The sequence below is a fragment of the Dasypus novemcinctus genome, chromosome 23 (assembly GCF_030445035.2).
Source record: "Dasypus novemcinctus isolate mDasNov1 chromosome 23, mDasNov1.1.hap2, whole genome shotgun sequence".
Classification (NCBI taxonomy): domain Eukaryota; kingdom Metazoa; phylum Chordata; class Mammalia; order Cingulata; family Dasypodidae; genus Dasypus; species Dasypus novemcinctus.
Window position 1 is genome coordinate 70,689,049 of NC_080695.1, and position 18,677 is coordinate 70,707,725.

General features: G+C 48.5%; 1 protein-coding gene across 2 annotated transcripts; it reads right to left on the reverse strand.

The window, feature by feature from the left end:
• Positions 1-252: 252 nt before the first annotated feature.
• On the reverse strand, positions 253-11,291 carry ZNF213 (zinc finger protein 213). Of its 2 annotated transcripts, XM_004453584.3 has the most exons (7): positions 5,369-5,714; positions 4,875-4,952; positions 4,128-4,640; positions 3,253-3,376; positions 2,994-3,076; positions 2,670-2,793; positions 253-1,798 (listed from the first exon to the last, which is right to left on the reverse strand). In XM_004453584.3, exons 3-7 carry the CDS (start codon positions 4,524-4,526, stop codon positions 1,140-1,142), a joined length of 1,389 nt encoding a protein of 462 aa, XP_004453641.2. In that variant the 5' UTR covers positions 4,527-4,640; positions 4,875-4,952; positions 5,369-5,714; the 3' UTR covers positions 253-1,139. The 2 variants fall into 2 exon arrangements, with proteins under 2 accessions (XP_004453641.2, XP_004453640.2); XM_004453583.4 differs by lacking the exon at positions 4,875-4,952 and having other exon boundaries at positions 5,369-11,291.
• Positions 11,292-18,677: the final 7,386 nt, after the last annotated feature.

Sequence of the window (18,677 nt, forward strand, 5' to 3'; positions counted from 1 at the left end):
ATTTCACCTACCAGCGGGGAGAACGGGAGTGGTGTGGGAAGACCACAAGCCCCAAATCCACTCGGCTGCCCCAGGCTTCTGCCGCGAGAGGAGATGCCCCAGGGCTCCCGGCCACCCTCTGGGGCGCAGCCGACCTGGTAACCCAGGATGTGGCTCCACCATGTGACCGCCGGACACAGGAACCAGGATGAGGGCAGGAATCCCAGGCCCAGCCTCCCCCAGTAGCTACACAAAGGACACGGCAGCCTGGAGGGAAGTTTCCACGTTTATTCAAACGCTCTGCTGCCCCTCTGAGGCCAGCTGCCTGAGCTCCTGGGGAGGGCTCGGTGGCCTGTCCCCATTAATGCAAAACTGCGAACGAGGCAGAACACAGTGCTTAAGGGGCCAGCAGTCAGTCAAGTGCTGAGCAAATTAGTGTTAAAACAGAATAATCCCCGTCCCCCATGGAGGAATGAGGAGCAGCGAGCCCCTGGCCCTGTCCTCGGTCTCTAGGGTCGGCCTCGTGTACCTGGAACCACTGCCACCCTCGCCAGGCCGGCTGGGGGGGGTCTCAGGGGCTCAGCCAGGGCTGCCATGCCATGGGAGAAAAGGCAGCTGCAGTGTCTCCAGGACAGGGCAGAGTGGGGTAGCCTGCAGGGGTGGAGGCCAGGAGTCCCCATAGCAGCCCGTGGCTGCGCTCAGGGTCCAGACCCTCCCACAGCAGTGGGAGAGCAGTGCCTCCCAAAGCCTTGTAGCTCCCTGGGGGTCAAGGCCTCCCCCGACCCCACTGGAAGGCACAGCTTGAAAGGCGCAGAGGGCTTGGCCCATGGAGCCACCTAAGAAGGCAGGGAACAAAGAGCCACGGGGCCGAAGTGAGGCTGGGGTGTCCGACAGGGACCCCGGGCCTGCCTCAGCCCTCAGGCATCCCTCCTGCCCCCAGTCTTTCCCACATCCAAGGCCACTGGTGAGGGCCTGCTGGACTCCCACAAAGCCAGTGGGGACAGTGACCAGACCGGAGGAGGCTGTAGGCAGGGCCTCTGCGCAGAGCCAGGCGAGGCGAGTTCTGAAGAGTGGGGCCCTGGCGTGTGGCCACGGGAGGAGAATCCCCAAGGAGGACGAAGGAGTGGTGTGGAGCCCCAAGGGCAGCCACGTGACGCCGCTCACCCCACGGGCTGGGCCATCTTGGCGTGCAGGCTCTGGTGGGCGATGAGGTGGGCACGCTGCTTGAAGCTCTTGTCGCACTCACCGCATCCGAAGGGCCGCTCGCCCGTGTGCACCCGCCGGTGGTCCAGCAGGTAGGAGCGCAGGGAGAAGCTCTTGCCGCAGTCGCTGCAGCCGAAGGGCTTCTCGCCGGTGTGGATGCGCTGGTGGTCAGCCAAGTAGGCGCTGCGGCTGAAGCTCTTGCCGCACTCGGAGCAGGAGAAGGGCTTCTCGCCCGTGTGCACGCCCTGGTGGCGCACCAGGTCCGAGGAGCTGCGGAAGCTCTTCTCGCACTCCGGGCACTTGTGCGGCTTCTCGCCCGTGTGCGTGCGCTGGTGCCGGGCCAGGTCCGAGCCCCAGCGGAAGCGCTTCCCGCACTGCCCGCAGCTGTGGGGCTTTTCAGCCGCCAGGTCCCCGAACTGCCGTCGGCGCGTGGGCGGCCGCCCCCGCCGAGCTCCTGCCACCCGCCCCAGCGGCACGCCTGGCTGGTTCTCGCTCTCCCAGGCCTCGGCCTCCTCAGGGCTCCAGGACACAGTCACGTGGCCACCAGCCTCACCTGGGAATGCTGTCACTGCCTCCTCCAGCCGGGATCTCTCATTTTGGCTTTTGAGCCCCAAACCTGCAAGGGAGGGGAGGTGGCCTCTTCAGTCCCACTTGGTGACAAGCAGGAAGCAGGGCTGGGGAAAGCTCCCTGCATTAGACAGCTCTGAGCTCAGACAGCCTGGGTCTGTTCCCCATCTAGGAAATGGGGCTGATGGTAAACACCAGCAGAGCAGCTCAGAGGAAGTGAGGCGTCAAGGAGTCCAGCTGGGCTCATTCCTCATCACAGAGGCGCTGACTCGTCATGTGACCTTGAGCAACTGGCCTGACCAAGCCCTGCCTCAGTTTCCACACTCAGCTCTGGCATCCCACTCGCTCAACCCTGGTTAATCAACTCCAAAATGGAAAGGTACCCCATTACCGGGGGCTCTCACGGGCAGAAAGGACCCGCTGCTGGCAAGCAGTCAGCACTCTCAGGGTGAGCACCCCAGTCCTGGCGGGCAGTGGGCCACAGCGCCATCACCTGGCCTGAGCACCAATGGCCTGTGAGCCCCAGCTCCTCCCGTCAGGGCCTTCCCCGAGTTTAGGTCCCTCATCTGTAGGAAGGTGATGGCATTTCCACACCCTGGCATCAAGAGAAGAAACGCACTGGCAGGTCCTCAGGGCAGTGCAGCGGGGCAAGCACCCTGCTGTACACTGACACACACCAGGCAGCAAAATGAACTGGCCACGAGAAAGAGAAACCACGCGCGCTGCTCAAAGAGCTGCAGGGGAAAGCCTACCTTCAGCTAAGGGCGATGTGGGGTGGGGTGGGAAGGAAGACTCAAGGTTCCAGCAGGACGGAAGCCAGGCCTGGGCCCACCTCTGCTGCTCAGACCCCCAAAGGAGGCTGTAGCTCCATCTCAGAAGAGCCAAGACCCCCAAGGGCCCTGGGTGCACCCGCTGCTTACCCAGGGCAACGTTCCGGGAGCTCTCCTGTTTGATGTCCCAAAAAAGATCCCTCTGAGCAGCATCCAGGGACCCCCATTCTTCCCGGGAGAAGTAGAAGGGAACATCTCCAAACGTCACCGGTCCCTAGGACAAGGTGAGAAGACTTGGCTCAGGGCTGCCATGCTCAAGACTCCCCGGGGGCACAGAAAGGGGGTCAGGATGGGGACAGGATAGGTCCAGGCAGGACCAGGATGCACAGGGACACCGGGATGAGAAGGCAAGGCCCATTTTAGGGACTCAATGACGCCGAGGGCCTCAGAGAGGATGGAGGGGCTGAAACTCACATGGACCGTAGAGACTAAGCAAGTGTCTGTCGTCTCTCTGGTGCTCCCCTCTTTAAGAGCAGGAAGTTGGGGGGTGGGCTGGGCTGGAGGGAAAGAATGGAGCCTCAGAGACCAGCTCAGGCTTGGGGCTGACACATGCACACACACACAAGCCTGGGCTTCACAGCAATACCCTGGCTGCTACCCAAGGGCGGAGCTGGGGAGGAGGCCAGGCTTCGGGTCAGTCACCCTGTGGCCTATGAGGAGAGAGATTACTCACCACCAAGGCTGGGCTGCTCCCGGGGCACAGGAAGCCGGCTCCGAGCCCCTGCCTTCAGGGGCGGTCCCCCGACCTGCGGTCCCTGGTCTGCGGCCTTGGGTTCCACCTCCTTTGAGGGCACGTCCTGTGCAGGAACCACAACATGCTCATCAGCACCGAGACCAGATGGGGAAGACAGAGTTTAATCCCTGGGAAGGAGACACAGGACATATCCCTCAGGATGCTGGGGTGCAGGGAAGATCGATATGGGGGCCGAGAGCAGAAAGTGACACCCAGGCAGAGCTGTGTGCTGTGTCCTGCTCAGTCACAAGACAAGATTCAGCCCCCAGGGCCCTAATCAGAGAGTCACTTGACAAGGCAGGGGGTTAGAGGAGACTGTCCTGTGGAGGGCCGGGGCCCACAGCCCAGCCACTCTTTCAGCACCTTCCCAGCTGCTCCCAGGGCCAAGGACCCACAATCCCACAGGACAGCAAGGATCCCAGAGGGCAGGTCTACCTTCCCATGCCTCCTGGCACTCGGATTACACACATCACTGTGCCCCCTAGACCTGGCCCAGAACAGAACATGAATAAACACAAGCCATATGGGGCTGAAACCTGTCTCCCTCTAACGTGCCCTCTTTGGTCGCACTGCTGCTGCCATCCAAAGCTACCAAAAGGAAATCAGGTTTACTTTTCACAGTGTCCTCGAAAACGTCCCAGCGTGCTACACTGAGCTCATAAGCACTCTTCGTCTGGTTCTACAGGTGCCCCTACCGACCCCCACAGATGTTGCCTAAGACTCATCTCTGCGGAGATGGCCACCTCTCTTCAGCCCAGGTGCCATCCAGGTGTTCCCCCCAACACACAAATCAAGGTCTGCGAGAGGCCTCTCACCTGCTGCCAGGCTTTCACTGGCTGCTTCTGCAGGTCCTCCACCAAGGCGACGGCCTCCTCACCACTCCCTGGACGCCGTTCTCGCACCCAGCCCTGGACGCCCCTGGGCAGCACGCTCAGGAACTGCTCCAGCACCAGCAGTTCCAGAATCTGCTCCTTGGTGTGCAGCTCAGGCCGCAGCCAACGGCAGCACAACTCCCAAAGCTGGCTGAAGGCTTCATGGGGCCCCCCCGCGTTGTGGTAGCAGAACTGCCGGAAGCGCTGGCGACAGGCCTCGGAATCCCTGCTGTCCTCTTGCTGGGCAGATTCCTGCTCCCAGGAGGAATCTTCCACCTTCACAATTAGAAGCCCTTCTCCCTCCCCAGCAGCCTGGTCCTGGGGCTCCAGGGGGGCTGCCATTCCCCTGCCCTAAGGCTCAGGGCTGGTCCGCCTCAACCTGGGCCCCAGGGCCTGCCTTTCAGTCTCCCAGAGGAATCCTCTGTGGCGGCTGGGCCAGCATTTGGACACACACTCCTGGGGAAAGCAAAATGACAGAATGGGGGGGGGGGTAGGACACATGACCAAACACCAGCCTGAAGGAACTTTCAGGGACTTTTTTGGATACATCATATGCGCATTGTATTGTTTTGCAAATCTGAAAATTTCTGAATTCCAAACCATTTCAGGCCATAGGGAGTTCAGAGAAGGACTCTCAGACACCATGCTAAACCATTTACCCACAGGAACATTTGGATGCGTGACACATACCGATAGCTAACATTGCTGACTATTCTTCACAGTACTGAAAGGTATGTAGTTTAGGTTTTTCTTTAATTGCTTCCTCGTCTGTTTCAAGGAAATAAGTAATGCAAATCATTGTATAAAACTGGGAGGGGGATTCAACCAAAATAGAAAAGCATAAAAGAGATTATCTCTCTTCCACAATGCAATTGCACTCCCATGATCCACTGTTAATGTTTGACATGTAAATTTCCAGGCTTTTTCTTGTGTACATACGGAAGATGTTTATAAAAACATAAAACTGCTTTATGCGTGAAATCTTACATATTATTTGTAATATGTTAGATACTACGAGAATCAAAGACATGGATGTGCTCCCGTTTCCTAACCAATGTCCTAGCGATACATTCGGGTTGTTTCCAATCCTTCACTACACACTAAGCACTTTATATTTACTCCTCACAATATCCCTGAAAGATGCGCGCACCTCCCGTGACCCTTGGAGAGGCCAGAGGACTTACCAGGATCGTTCTGCAGGACGCGGCAGGCGGGATCGCTGACCCGCGCGGTGCTCCGCGCTCTGTCACCTGCAGCCTCGCCAGCGCGGAGCAGAGGGGGCGGCGGGCTCACAGGGATGTCTGTCGAGAGACCTAATGGGCGGGCGCGCGCGCAGGCGAACCGAATTTCCCGGGAACCGGCCAGTGATGCGCGCCGCCCTCGGCTTCAGCCTCCGTCTCGGAGCTCCAGTGCCGGCCGCCAGGATCCCCGCTTGGCCTCAGGGCGAGGCGGCCCGTGTCTCCGGTCCCCGCCCCCGGGGCATTCACCGCCCCCGACAGCCCAGGCTTTCCCAGGTCGCCGTCAGCTCGCGGCGCCGGAAGTCCGCGCGGAGCGCGCCGGGAAACGGCGCGGAGGATGCGCCACGGGAAACGCTCGAAACTACACTGCCCAGAAGACCATTCATCCGCTGGGCCAATGAGTGTGGAGAATTTCCAGAGATGACCAATCAGCAGACAGCGACGCCCCCAGGCTGAAGCCCCCGGCTGTGGCTCTTGAGTAGTTGGGTCCTCCTCCCTCCCTGCTGGTTTTTTCAATTTTCCCTGAACCTCACCTCTTTGCGGGGTGGCAAGGGGGCCCCGAGACCTGGAGAGTGGAGACTGCGCCTGCCCCGCCGCGTATGGAGAGCCGCTCCGCCGGGAGGGTTGCGCCGGACTGGCTCTTCCTTCCGCCCCGGTCTCTCCGCTCCTTAGAGTGGGCCGAGAGCCGAGGAGCCCGCGGGGCGGCCGCCGGAGCTCGGCCCCTGGAGACGCTGCGTAGAGGAGCTTTCTGGGCTAGGCCCTCCCGGCACGGGCGCAGGGCCCCGGGCGGGGTACTCCCCTCGGGCCGGACGCGGCAGGAGGGGACGCTGGCCCGGGCGAGCATGCCGGGCCGGGAGCAGCCATGTTCCGCAGCTCGGGGGTCCCCTTTCCATGCTCTCGGCCTGGCTCCCACTCTTCTCCACGCCTCGACCCGGAGAAGATCTGAGTCCCCAATCTTTTTCTGAAACAGAGCTTTCTTCTTGATGGTGTTATTTACATATTTACTGTTGAAAAGAAAATCAAGACTGTATGGACAACTATAAAGGTATTTCTCTTGATCGCCATAAGACTAGCTCACTCTGCTCAAATGTCACCCCCTCAAAAAGGCCTTCCTCAATCCTGCTTAAACAGCTTCCTCACCTGTGCCTCTTCCCCGCCTTATTTTTCTTCCTAACGTTTATCACTACGTGCCACGGTATGTTTGTGTAGGACTTGTCTCGCATTGCTCTACTATAAGCTCCACGAGGGCACACTTTGTTTTTACGGCTCCACCCACCAACACCTAGAATTGTGCCTGGCACGTGGTATGTGCTCAGTAAATTAGTTGAATGAATGCAAGTAAAATACATTCCTAACACCGCCCCCCAAAAATAAGCGGTATTAATGTTTTAGTCTGTTCTTAACAGTTCTATATCTGTGAGAATTTTTCTAATACAAATCTGAAATCATTCGAAGTACTATTTTGCTGACACAGTCTATCAGGGATGTTTTTCATTTATACATAATAAAAGAATTCGTTTTCCAAGTGCATAATATTCCATGGCATGGAAGTTCCATGTTTTATTTAACCAGTCTCCTACCGACATTTAGATTGTTTCGTTTTTCATTATTGCAGATAAACTTCTGTATACACTTTTGTGCTTTTGCTTAAAATTGCCTTGAGAAAAATTAGAGATGGAAGAGCTGAATCAACTTTGGATACATATCTCAAAACCTTCTTCCAGAAAGAGTGTAGCACTTGAAATTCCATTTGAAAATCTAATGTTTTAACATTTACAATGTCCACTATCCAAATCAATACAATTCCCAGTTCAGTTGGGAAAGAGCTTGATATAGCTCCACTGAAATGGCTATCATTAATTTTTTTTTAATCATGGTAGGCACTATTTATAAAGCAAGTACTTTATATATTTTGCTCACTCCAAATAACCATCTAATGGGGAGATTTCCCTGGTTATTGTTAAAGATTGCATGCCTTTGATTTCTAGTAAAGCTGAATATGTTTTTTTTGTTGTTGTTGGCTATTTATTCTTTTGTGAATGGGCTCTTATTTCCTGATTTTTCTATTTGGGTATTCTTAATGTATTAGCTTTTTATATATCTAATTCTAAAATATATACCTTTGAAATTTTAATATAAGTGTTCACTAAATTATAGTTTAATATTGGGGAGAAAAGATATTTTACCATAATAGGTTTTCTCATCAAAAAATGTATTTCCTTAACTCTTCTTTATATACCTCAGTAAACGTTTGTAACTGTTTTTTTACTAAGTTTGTTTCAAGATGTTTACAGTTTATGGTTGTGTATATTTTGCCCCATTATATCTTTTACTCCAGTCAAGAGATAAAAATCACACGAGTAATTTGAACAGAGAAATTTTAATATTAAGAATTACTAAGTTGTAAAATATAGCCAACTACTAAATGGGATAAAAGGGGTGTCCAGAAGGTACAGATGTAGCAACTGCAGGAAGCAACTTCCACCCTTAGGGCTGAGGGAGAGTGAAAAAGGAGGAAATTACAGGAGCCCCTCCCCTGTCAATTTTGAGACTGAAATTCACATCTTGGAGGAGAAGGGTGGTGTGGCTGCCACAGGCCACCAATGGCTTTGCTGATGAAGAAACTTGATGGAGGGTATTGACCAAGGCTGCACGGTGAGGGCTGCTGCAGTGAATGCTACTACACTTCCTCCCATCCCTCTGCTGGCCCCAGTGGGAAACTGCAAAGAGAGGAAGGAACAAAAGTCCCTGTCACCAGCTCTAGCCTAAATGTTCTTTCATTGCCCTCTTTCGGCAAAGCCTAATATCAAGAGGCTAGCAAAAGAAATGCCTCAGGGACCATTCAGTATCATGGCAAGGCAAAAAAGGATGCAGTTGGGGCTGAGAGGCACTGATTAGCTAGCAGACCCACCATATTTTCTCCTGGGCATTGCTGGTATGTAGGAAATTATTTGTATACAGTTGTATTGAAACTGGCCATGTCATCGAATTTTCTTATTCCTTATTCTGTTGATGCACACCTGGGATGATTCTACTTTTATAATGCTGCTGTGAACATTGGTGCACAATATCTGTTCGATACACTTTTTCAACACTTGGGGGTACGTATTTAGAAGTGGAATTGTTTTCTTTTGACTCATGATATTTTCTTATCTTCCTGTGATTTCTTCTTTGAACCATTGGTTGTTTAATGTACCTTCCACATATATGTGAATTTTCCAATTTAACTTTTGTTATTGATTTAAAACTTCATTCCATTGTGGTTGGAGAAGATACTTTGTATGACTTCATTCTTCTTAAACTTGTTGTCACTTGTTTTGTGATATAACATGGACTATCCTGGAAAGTGATCCATGCATACTTGAGAAGAATATATTCTACCTTTGTTGGATGGAGTGTTTGTTAGGACAAGTTGGTTTATAGTGTTGTTTAACTCCTCTATCTTATTATTATTCTGCCTAGATGCTCTATCCATTATTAAAAATCTACAATTATTGTAAAACAATTTCTCCTTTCAGTTTTGTCTATGTTTGCTTCATATATTTGGGGAGAACCGTTGTTAGATGCATATGTTTATAATTGTTATATCTTTTTGATGGATCCATCTTTTTCTCAATATATAATGTCCTTAGTATTTATAACAGGTTTTTTACTTACTCTCTGTTTTGTCTGGTATTAATATAGCCATCCCAGCTCTTTTGTGATTATTGTTTGCATAAAATTTTTTTTCTCATCCTTTCACTGTCAATCTTTTTATGACCTTGAATTTCAGTTGAGTCTCTTGTAATAGCATCTAAGTTGGATCATGATTTTTATCCATTCTGCCAAACTCTGGCTTTTGGAGATTTTAATACATTAACATTTTAGTAAATTTTTAAGGGAATTTTTTTAACAAATCAAATTTTTTATATATTAAAAAAAGCACACAATTCCTCCAAAGTGTTCAGTCAGTGGTATCTGATATAATCACAGTTGTGCATTCAGCACTTCATTCATTATTACAGTATTTTCATTATTTCAATAACAATAATAAAAAAACATATTAACAAGAAAATTCTTCACCTCTCAATCTCTCTCAGTTTCCCCTGCTGTAGATAGCTGCTAATTCTGGCTATTCTTGCACAATTATTTATTTATTAAGAAGTTTTTTTGAGATTTATTCACATACCATACGATCTATCTAAAGTGTATAATTAATGGTTTTCAGTATAATCAGATAGTTATATATTTATCATCACAAAAAATTTTAGAATTATTTCATCATTCCAAAAAGAAAAATTCCACACCCCTTAGCACGCCTTCCCTAGCCGTACATACCACTAATCAAATTTCATCTTTATAAACTAATTTATATTTACATTTTATAGAAATGGAATCATACAATATGTTACACAATGTATTTAGTTCATAGTAACACAGTCATACACTATTTATTCTTTTGTGTTTGACTTGCTTCACTCATTATAATGTCCTCCAGGTTCATCCATGTTGTCATATGCTTTATAGTTTCATTTCTTCTTACATATGCATAATAGTCCATGATATGAATAAACTACAGTTTGTTTATCCATTCATTGGTTAATGGACACCTGGGTTGTTTCCAACTTTTGGCAATTGTGAATAATATCGCTATGAACATCAGTGTGCAAATGTCTATTCATGTCACTGCTCTCACTCTTCTGGGTATATATCCAGTAGTGGTATTGCAGTGTCACATGGCATCTCTATGTTCAACTTCTATAGGAACTGCCAGTCAGTCCTCCACAGTGGTTGTACCATTCTGCATTCCCACCAACCATCAGTGAGTGTTCCTATCTCTCCATAACCTCTCCAACACTTGTAGTTCTCTTTTTAATAGTGGCCATTCTGATAGACGTGAAATGATATCTCATTGTAGTTTTGATTTGCTTTTCTCTAATCATTAGTGATGTTGAACATTTATTCATGTGTTTTTTTGCCATTTGTATTTCTTCTTTGCACAAATACCTATTCAAGTCTTTTGGCCATTTTTTAATTGGATTGTTTTTATTGCTGGGTTGTAACATCTCTTTATATATTATGGATATTAAACCGTTTTCGGACATGTAATTTCCAAATATTTTCTCCTATTGAGTCGGCTGCCTTTCCACCCTTTTGACAAAGTCCTTTGAGGTGCAAAAGTCTTCAGTTTTGAGGAGGTCCCATTTATCTATTTTTTCTTTCGTTGTATGTGCTTTGGGTGTAAGATCCAAAAAACATCGTCTACCACAAGGTCTTTTAAGATGTTTCCCTACATTTTCTCCTAGTAGTTTTATGATCCTGGCTCTTATATTTAGGTCTTTGATCCATTTTGAGCTGATTCCTGTATAGGGAGTGAGATAGGAGTCCTCCTCCGTTCTTTTGGTTACAGATATCCGGTTCTTCCAGCATCATTTGTTGACGAGACTGTTTTTGCCCATTAACATGGACTTGGTAGGTTTGTCAAAAACCAGTTGAGGGGAGTGAATGTGGCTCAAGCAATTGGGCTCTCATCTACATATGGGAGGTCCAGGGTTTGATTCTCGGGGCCTCCTAGTGAAGACAAGCTGGCCTGTGCTGAGAGGTGGCCCACGCAGAGTGCTGGTGCAGCAAGATGATGCAACAAAAAGAGACACAGAGGAGAGACAAGAAGAGATGCAGTAGACCAGGGAACTGAGGTGGTGCAAGCAATTGAGCACCTCTCTTCCACTCTGAAAGGTCCCAGGATTGGTTTCCAGTGCCACCTAAAGAGAAAGACAAGAAGACAAGACAAGCAGACATAGAAGAACACACAGCGAATGGACAGAGAGAGCAGACAGCAAGTGCAAACAACAAGGGGGTTGATAAATAAATAAAATAATAAAATAACCAGTTGAACAAGAGGTGAGGGTTTTATTTCTGGACTCTCAGTTCTGTTCCACTGATGGATTTCAAAGTCAGGCAGTGAAATACCTCCCATGTCGCTCTTATTTTTTAAAATGCTTTTGGTTATTCAGGTGCTCTTTCCCTGCCAAATGAATTTGATAATTGCCTTTTATATTTTGTAAAGTAGGCTGTTGGGATTTTGATTGGTATTATATTGAATATGTAAATTAATTTGGATAAGATTGATACTTCACGATACTTGGAAAGACATTCATGAACATAGAATGTCTTTCCATTTGTTTAGGTCTTCATTGATTTATTTTCACATTGTTTTGTAGTTTTATGAATATAGGTCCTGTACTTCCTTGGTTAAATTCATTCCTAGCTATCTGAGTCTTTCAGTTGCTATAGTAAATGGAATGTTTTCCCTGATTTCCACCTCAGATTGTTCAATACTAGTGTACAGAAACATTATTGATTTTTGTGTGTTGATCTTGTTTCCTGCCACTTTGCTGAATTCATTTATTAGCTCAAGTAGATTTGTTGCAGACATTTCAACATTTTCTAAATATAGGATCATGTCATCTGCAAATAGAGTTTTACTTCCTCTTTTCCTATTTGGATGCATATAACTTTTTTTCTTGTCTAATTGCTTTAGCTAGGGCTTCTAGTACAATGTTGAATAAAAGTGGTGACAGTGGGCATCCTTGTCTTGTTCCAGATTTTAGACAGAAAGTTTTCAACCTTTCCCCATTGAGTATGATATTGGCTGTGCTTTTTCATATATGCCTTTTATCATATTGAGGGATTTTCCTTCTATTCCTCTTTTTTTTTTTAAAGATTTATTTATCTCTCCCCCTCTCCCCCCCATTTCCCCCGTTGTCTGCCCTCTGTGTCCATTCTCTGTGTGTTCTTCTATGTCTGCTTGTATTCCCATTAAGTGGCCCCAGGAACCAATCCTGGGACCTTCTGGAGTGGGAGAGAGGCAATTACTCTCTCGCACCACCTCAGCTTTCTGTTCCGTTACGTGTTCTTATTTTCTTTCCTCTGTCTCTTGTTGCATCATCTTGCTGTGCTAGCTCTCGGAGTAAGCTGGCACTCCTGCACAGGGCGACTTTGCCGCACAAGGTGGCATTCCCACGCAGGGTGGCGCTCCTGCAAGGGGCTGCATTCACACATGGGCCAGCACTCTGCATGTGCCAGCTCACTGCATGGGCTAGCTTGCTCTCACCAGGAGGCCTGGGGCATGGAACCCTGGACCTTGTATATGGTAGACAGGAGCCCAATTGGTTGAGCCACATCCATTTCCCTCTATTCCTGTCTTTTGAAGTATTTTTATCAAGAAAGGATACTGGATTTTGTCAGATGCTTTTTTTACATCGATATGATCATGTGTTTCTTTCCTTCAATTTGTTAATGTGGTGTATTACGTTGGCTGATTTTCTTACGTTGAACCAGCCTCGCATAGCCAGGAATAAATCTCACTTGTCATGATGTATAAGTCTTTTGATTTGTAAGTATTTTGTTGAGAAGTTTTGCGTCTATGTTCATTAGAGAGATAGTCCATAATTTTCTTGTATCTTTATCTGGCTTTGTTATCAGGGTGATGTTGGCGTCATAAAATGTGTTGGGTAAGTTTCCCTCCTCAAGACTACCTTTGCTGTATCCCGTAAGTTTTGATAAGTTGTGTTCTCATTTTCATTTGTCTCAGTATATTTACTGATTTTACTTGCAATTTCTCCTTGACCCACAGATTATTTAGGAGCATTTGTTCAGCCTCCACACATTTGTGAATTTACTTTTTTCCTGTCTATTAATGATATCCAGTTTCATTCCATTTTGACTTAAGAAGGTGCTTTGTATAATTTCAATATTTTTATATTTATTGGGAGCTGAATTATGCCCTAACATGTGGTTTATCCTGGAGAAAGATCCATGGCCACTTGAAAAGAATGTATAAACTGCTGAGATTGGATGCAATGTTCTGTATATGTCTGTTAGGTCTAATTCATCATGTTGTTCAAGTTCTCTGTTTCCTTATCGATCTTCTGTCTAGTTCTATCTAATGATGTAAGAGGGGTGTCATGTTGAAGTCCTCATTGATTATTGTAGAGATGTCTATTTCTCCCTTCAGTTTTGCCAGAGTTTGTCTCATGTATTTTGGGTTACCCTGGTTAGGTGCATGGATATTTATAACTGTTATGTCTTCCTGGTGGATTGTCCCTTTTATTAATATATAATGGCCTTCTTATAACTTTTTTGCATTTAAAATCTGTTTTGCCCAATATTAGTATAGCAACCCCTGCTCTTTTTTGGTTACTATTTGAGTGGAGTATCTTTTTCCAGACTTTCACTTTCAGCTGGTTTGTATCCCTGGGTCTAAGATGAGTCTCTTGTAAGCAGCATATGGATGTCTTTTTTTTTTTTTAATCCTCTTAGCCTATATCTTTTGATTGGGGAATCTAGTCCATTCACATTCAGTGATTTTACAGTAAATGCATTATTTACTTTCACCATTTTAGTCATTGGCTTTCATATGTCATATTTTTGTCTGTCTTTTTGGCTATCCTTTCTTCTATACTCTCTTCCAAGCTTCCCTTTGCTCGCTTTTTCTTTCTGGCTTTTAAGGCTTCCTTCAGTACTTCTTGCAAAGATGTATTCTTTTTTAAGAACTCTCTTAGTTTCTGTTTATAAATATTTTATAGTCACCTTCATATTTTAAGGACAGTTTTGCTGGATAAAGAAATCTCGGCTGGCAGGTTTTCTCTTTCAGTACCCAAATTGTGTCAGACCACTGTCTTCTCACCAAGTGGTTTCTGAAGAGAAATCTGAGCTAAGTCTTACTGAGCATCCCTTGTACATGATGGTTTGTTTCTCCCTTGCTGCTCTCAGAATTTTCTCTTCATCTTTGACATTTGACATTGTAAGTAGTTTATGTCTTAGAATAGGTCTATTGAGGTTTATTCTGATTGGGGTACAGTGTACCTCTTGACATACAAGTACATTTCTTTCATGAGAGTTGGAAATTTTTCAGCTATTATTTCCACAGATACTCTTTTCCTTTTTCCTTGTAGTCTCCTTCTGGAACTCCCATGACATGTATGTTATTGTGTTTCATGTTGTCACCAACTCCCTGAACCCCACATCAGTTTTTTTCCATTGTTTTCTCTCTTCAATCTCCGGTGTTGTCTTCAGTATCACTTATTCTTTCTTCTATTATTTTGAGTCTGCTGTTGCATGCCTCTAATGTGTTTTTTATCTCACCTATTGTGTCTTTCATTCCCATGAACTGTTGCTTTTCTATTCAGGATTTCAAAATCTTCTTTGTGCTTGCTTAATATCTTCTTGATGTTGTTTATTTCTTTAGCCATATTGTCTCTCAACTCATTAATTTGATCTTGGAAATTTGTGTACATTTGTTAATTAGTTCTCTCAAATCCTGCATCTCTTCTGGGGCTTTGATATATTCCTTTTCTTGGGCCATGTCTTCCATTTTCTTAATATGGCTTGTAATTTTTTGCTGATGTCTAGGCGTCTGATTAGGATGGTAGTTTACTCCGATGCTCAATTTCTTTCTCTTTTATAGGGATTTAGTGGCAGGAGTCTATGTGTTAATGCTGGTCTCTGATTTTTGGTTGGACCTGTATCTTTAGGATTGTCACTGTTGGTTGCTCAAAACTGGGCTCTGGACCCAGTAATGTGTTGCAAACCTGCTTGCTAGGGCCTTGTGGAAGTTGCCTGTAAAAGCCTCTCATTTTATTTTCTCATGCACTTCCTTGATCTGCCAACAGGTGGCGGTCTTTGGCAGTCCTCTCCTTTCAATACCTGGCCGAGTGTTTTTTAGTTTTGCCATGGCAATTTGCTTCCTTTGTCTCTCTTTCCTGGGCCATGTCTAGCCTTCCCTTGGTGTCCTAAAACCTAGAAGACCTTTTTCCAGGCCATTTCAGCCTGTCCTCTACCTATTTTTCTGGAAGAGAAGTTCCTTCTAGTAATTATTGAATTTTGCTAGTTTTTTCCTTCTGTCTTTTTATGTTCCTTATATCCTCCCTTATTGTATACTTGTGTGTTTAGTTGGTCCTTTGTAGTGAACCATTTTGAATCCTTTCTCATTTCCTGGCTTTTTATTTAGATTTTTTTTTTCATTTTTTGTCATCTTTTTTAAGCTTTTTAATTAATTTATTTATTTTGCTTCTCCACTCTTAAGTGTGTCCCAGAATAGGCGAGACACAGAAAAGTGCCCTGGGTCAGTTCTTTAGGTAAGCACCATAAGGGAACAGACATGCACACTAACTTGTAAATGTGTTCCATGCCCTCTGCAACCAGGGATCAGGGTTCCGTAACAGAAACGAACTGCTGTGTTGCAGACTGCCACGCTGAGCCAGGAACAGGGTGGATGATGGTCTAGGACAGTGCCACAAGGGTTTTCAGTGCAGCTCCTGGAGCAGCAGGCCTTCTCTATGAAGTTTCTAGCATCCTATTGTTTAGCCTGGTTCCTTTCTAGCATTTGAAGTTAAAATTCCATTTGAAATCGAAATTAATGTATGTGTTATTTGTTAGTTTCCTCCATTAGACTGCAACACCTTGAGGGCAAAGATTTTGTCTGATTTCGTCACTCATTTCCCAGCACTTACCTGGACCTGAAACCCGGGCATTCATTACCATAATTGAAATCTGAATGCGCCAGTGAATGCAGAAAAGTCCCTATTTAACAGGACCCTGTTCGCGATCCCCTCACTCATTCCCCAGGGACACGCCCCCTCGCCTCCGTTTCCCCGGCCCCCGGGAAGAGGATCACGGTTTCCTTCCTGGCGGCTCTCCGACTGCTGCTCGCGCACCCAGGCCGGGCTTTCCCAGCAGCGTCAGGGGCTGCTGCTGGGCTAATGGACCGGCGGGAGGTGTCTGGGCTGCGTGCTCAGATGCTGGAGCCTGGACCTCCCCCCACCCCGGTCTCCAGGACACTCCGGGGTTCGCCTGTGCGAGGCCGGACGTGGCCCCGGCCGGGTCCTTCGCGCGCAATCGACGGCCTCTCTAGGACGCTCAGCGTCTCGGTGGTCGATCCTGAGGTAGCGCAGCCGCAACCAGGCCCAGGCGAAAACCGAGAGCTTCAGAAGTGGAATACTCGGATGGTTGCCCGGGCAACCGTGGGGCTTGGGGGCATGCCCGGGACAGGCCGCGCCGGGAACGGACGTCCTCCGTGATTGGCCAGTTTTGCTGGGGCCCGCCCAGCTCCTACACGTGATTGGCTATGGGAGGAGCGGGCTTTCCTGGACCGGCCATTAAATTTACTCCGGTCCGCAGAGGTGGTTCGCGGCCTGGGCTGGCGCCTGGCACCCGGGACCCTATCCGTTTAGCCGGGAGCACAGGGAAAGGTGATGAAGGCCCTCAGCCTCTTAGAAGCATAGGTTAACGGTGACCCGATCTGGTCAGGAACCTTGTTCAGTTGTGAGCGAGGAGGCCGGGTCAGGCCTCTGGGCCTCCTCACCCTCTACCCTCTCGCCTCCTACCTCATTGATGCCCTGTCACCCACCAAATCATGATCATCCTTGAGCCTATGAGGCCCTTCACAACATGGCCCCCTCGGTCTTGCTTGCTCTTCTCAGTTTTTTCCCAAACTGCCAAGTTTCACCCTTAAGTTCTCCTTACATCGGTCTCAGATCGGGGGCCTCTGCATGGGTCTCTAGGGAGAAGTGGACAGAAACCCAGAGAGGGAGGCCCAAGGGGGACGTGCAGGCACTGGCCAAGGGGCCCTTGGAATCACATCCCTCTGCACACTGGAAGAGGGAAATGGTTTCTCCTGGAGAGCATGGTCTCTGAGCTCCCTCGAGGGCCAGCTCAAAGTCTTTACAGGAGCCACAGACCCCTTGTATTTCAAGTCCTAAGGTCCTGGCCAGTGCAGCCCTCAAAACTGACTGGGGGAACGGTCAAAATGCCTTGAGATCCAAGCCAGAAGTACTCTGTGCAAAGCTAGCTTGCCAACGAGCACAGCTTCTGGAGGCATTTCAACAAGCTCCTTCCCACCCTAGCTTTTCTCATTAGCAAACCAACTCCTTGGGAGCAGCAAGCCTATCACACATTGAGCTCCCCTCAGCCCCTCTCACTGAGCCAAGCAGAAAAATCCTGTTTCTAAATGAGTGACTAGAGTCAGGAAGACAAAGGGAGAAGAAATTACTTTCTGAACTCTTCAAGAAATAACCATTGAATTCGACTAATCCTGCCAGCTCTCCAGCCCAATTCCTTGGAGACTCCCAGCACCACCACATCTTGCCTGAGTTCCCATCAGGGGCTTCCTCACGTCTGACTGATCACAAGACCCCCCATCCCAGCTGAGTTCAACATCCCTAAAGGGCAAGGCTATTGTCTGCTTTCCTCTTACTGACCAACCTCCTCTCAGCATCATGCATTTAGGGGACAATGAATAGCCATCCCGGTACATGCAAACAGGGGGTCCTCACAAGCTAACAGAGCAGACTTGGATCCGAATCTTGGCTTCCAGCACTGGAGAGAAAGGACTCTGAGTGAGATAATGGACTTCCCTCTCAGTCTCAGTTTCCTTATTCACAAAACCGGGATAATAAACCCCCCTCTCCAATTCCAACTTGCTTGGAGAGTAGACGCGAGAATGCTTGTTGACAACCAACAGCTGAGGCATCCTTCTCCAGGCCTGCCTGCCCGGGAGCTGGGAGCCAGCCAGCGCTGCACCGTGATCCGCGGAGACAGCTGGCCTCTCACTGGCCTCCCTGAGGCAGGGCCCCTCCAGGTCAGTAGGTGCCAGAGCTGCAAATCATCTGGGGAGCTGGGCTGCAGTTCTGGGATAATGAACTGGCTGGGCCTACCCCTCCCTGGAAAAAAATTATAGAGACTGGGAAATGGAAGCTATAAAGACTGAAAGCGAGGGGAAGGCCAGGAGACAGCAGAGGCGGGCAGAGAACGTGGTGAGGAGGCTGAGGGGGTGAGGCGGGGCAGCAGCCAGGACGGCCCTTGTGGGAAAGTGGGCCCTGGCCAGGGAGGGGCCTTCGTGGACCACGGCTGGCCCAGAGGCAGGAGACTGGCTAGCCTCCATTCCTAAGCAGCATGCAGCCAACGGCCCCGACAGGTGACGGGGATACAGGGGTGCTGCGTGTGCACCTCCAGCTAGCCTCGGCCCTGCTCCCTCTGCCCTGCGCCCCAAAGGGAAGAGCCAAGGGAGAGCCCGGGCGAGGGCACCAGGCGGCCCTGTTGAGGTCCACAGCCCCAGGAGGGCCTGGCTGGCCTCGGGCCTGGACACCTGTCCTCAGAAGGCTGGGATGCCTGCAGGGTCATGATCCCAACACTGGAACGGGGCCTGTGGCGAAAGGGGCCCCAGCGCCGTCAGCACCAAGGGCGAGGGCTGAGGGGGCCTGAGAGAGGACACCGG

Coding starts and splice junctions, on each gene's coding strand:
- ZNF213 (XM_004453583.4), bottom strand. CDS start 4,526: ATGGCAGCCCCCCTGGAGCCCCAGGACCAGGCTGCTGGGGAGGGAGAA. Junction 3,077..3,252: donor GGAGCAGCCCAGCCTTGGTG/GTGAGTAATCTC, acceptor CTTTCCCTCCAG/CCCAGCCCACCCCCCAACTT. Junction 1,799..2,669: donor CTCCCGGAACGTTGCCCTGG/GTAAGCAGCGGG, acceptor CCTCCCTTGCAG/GTTTGGGGCTCAAAAGCCAA.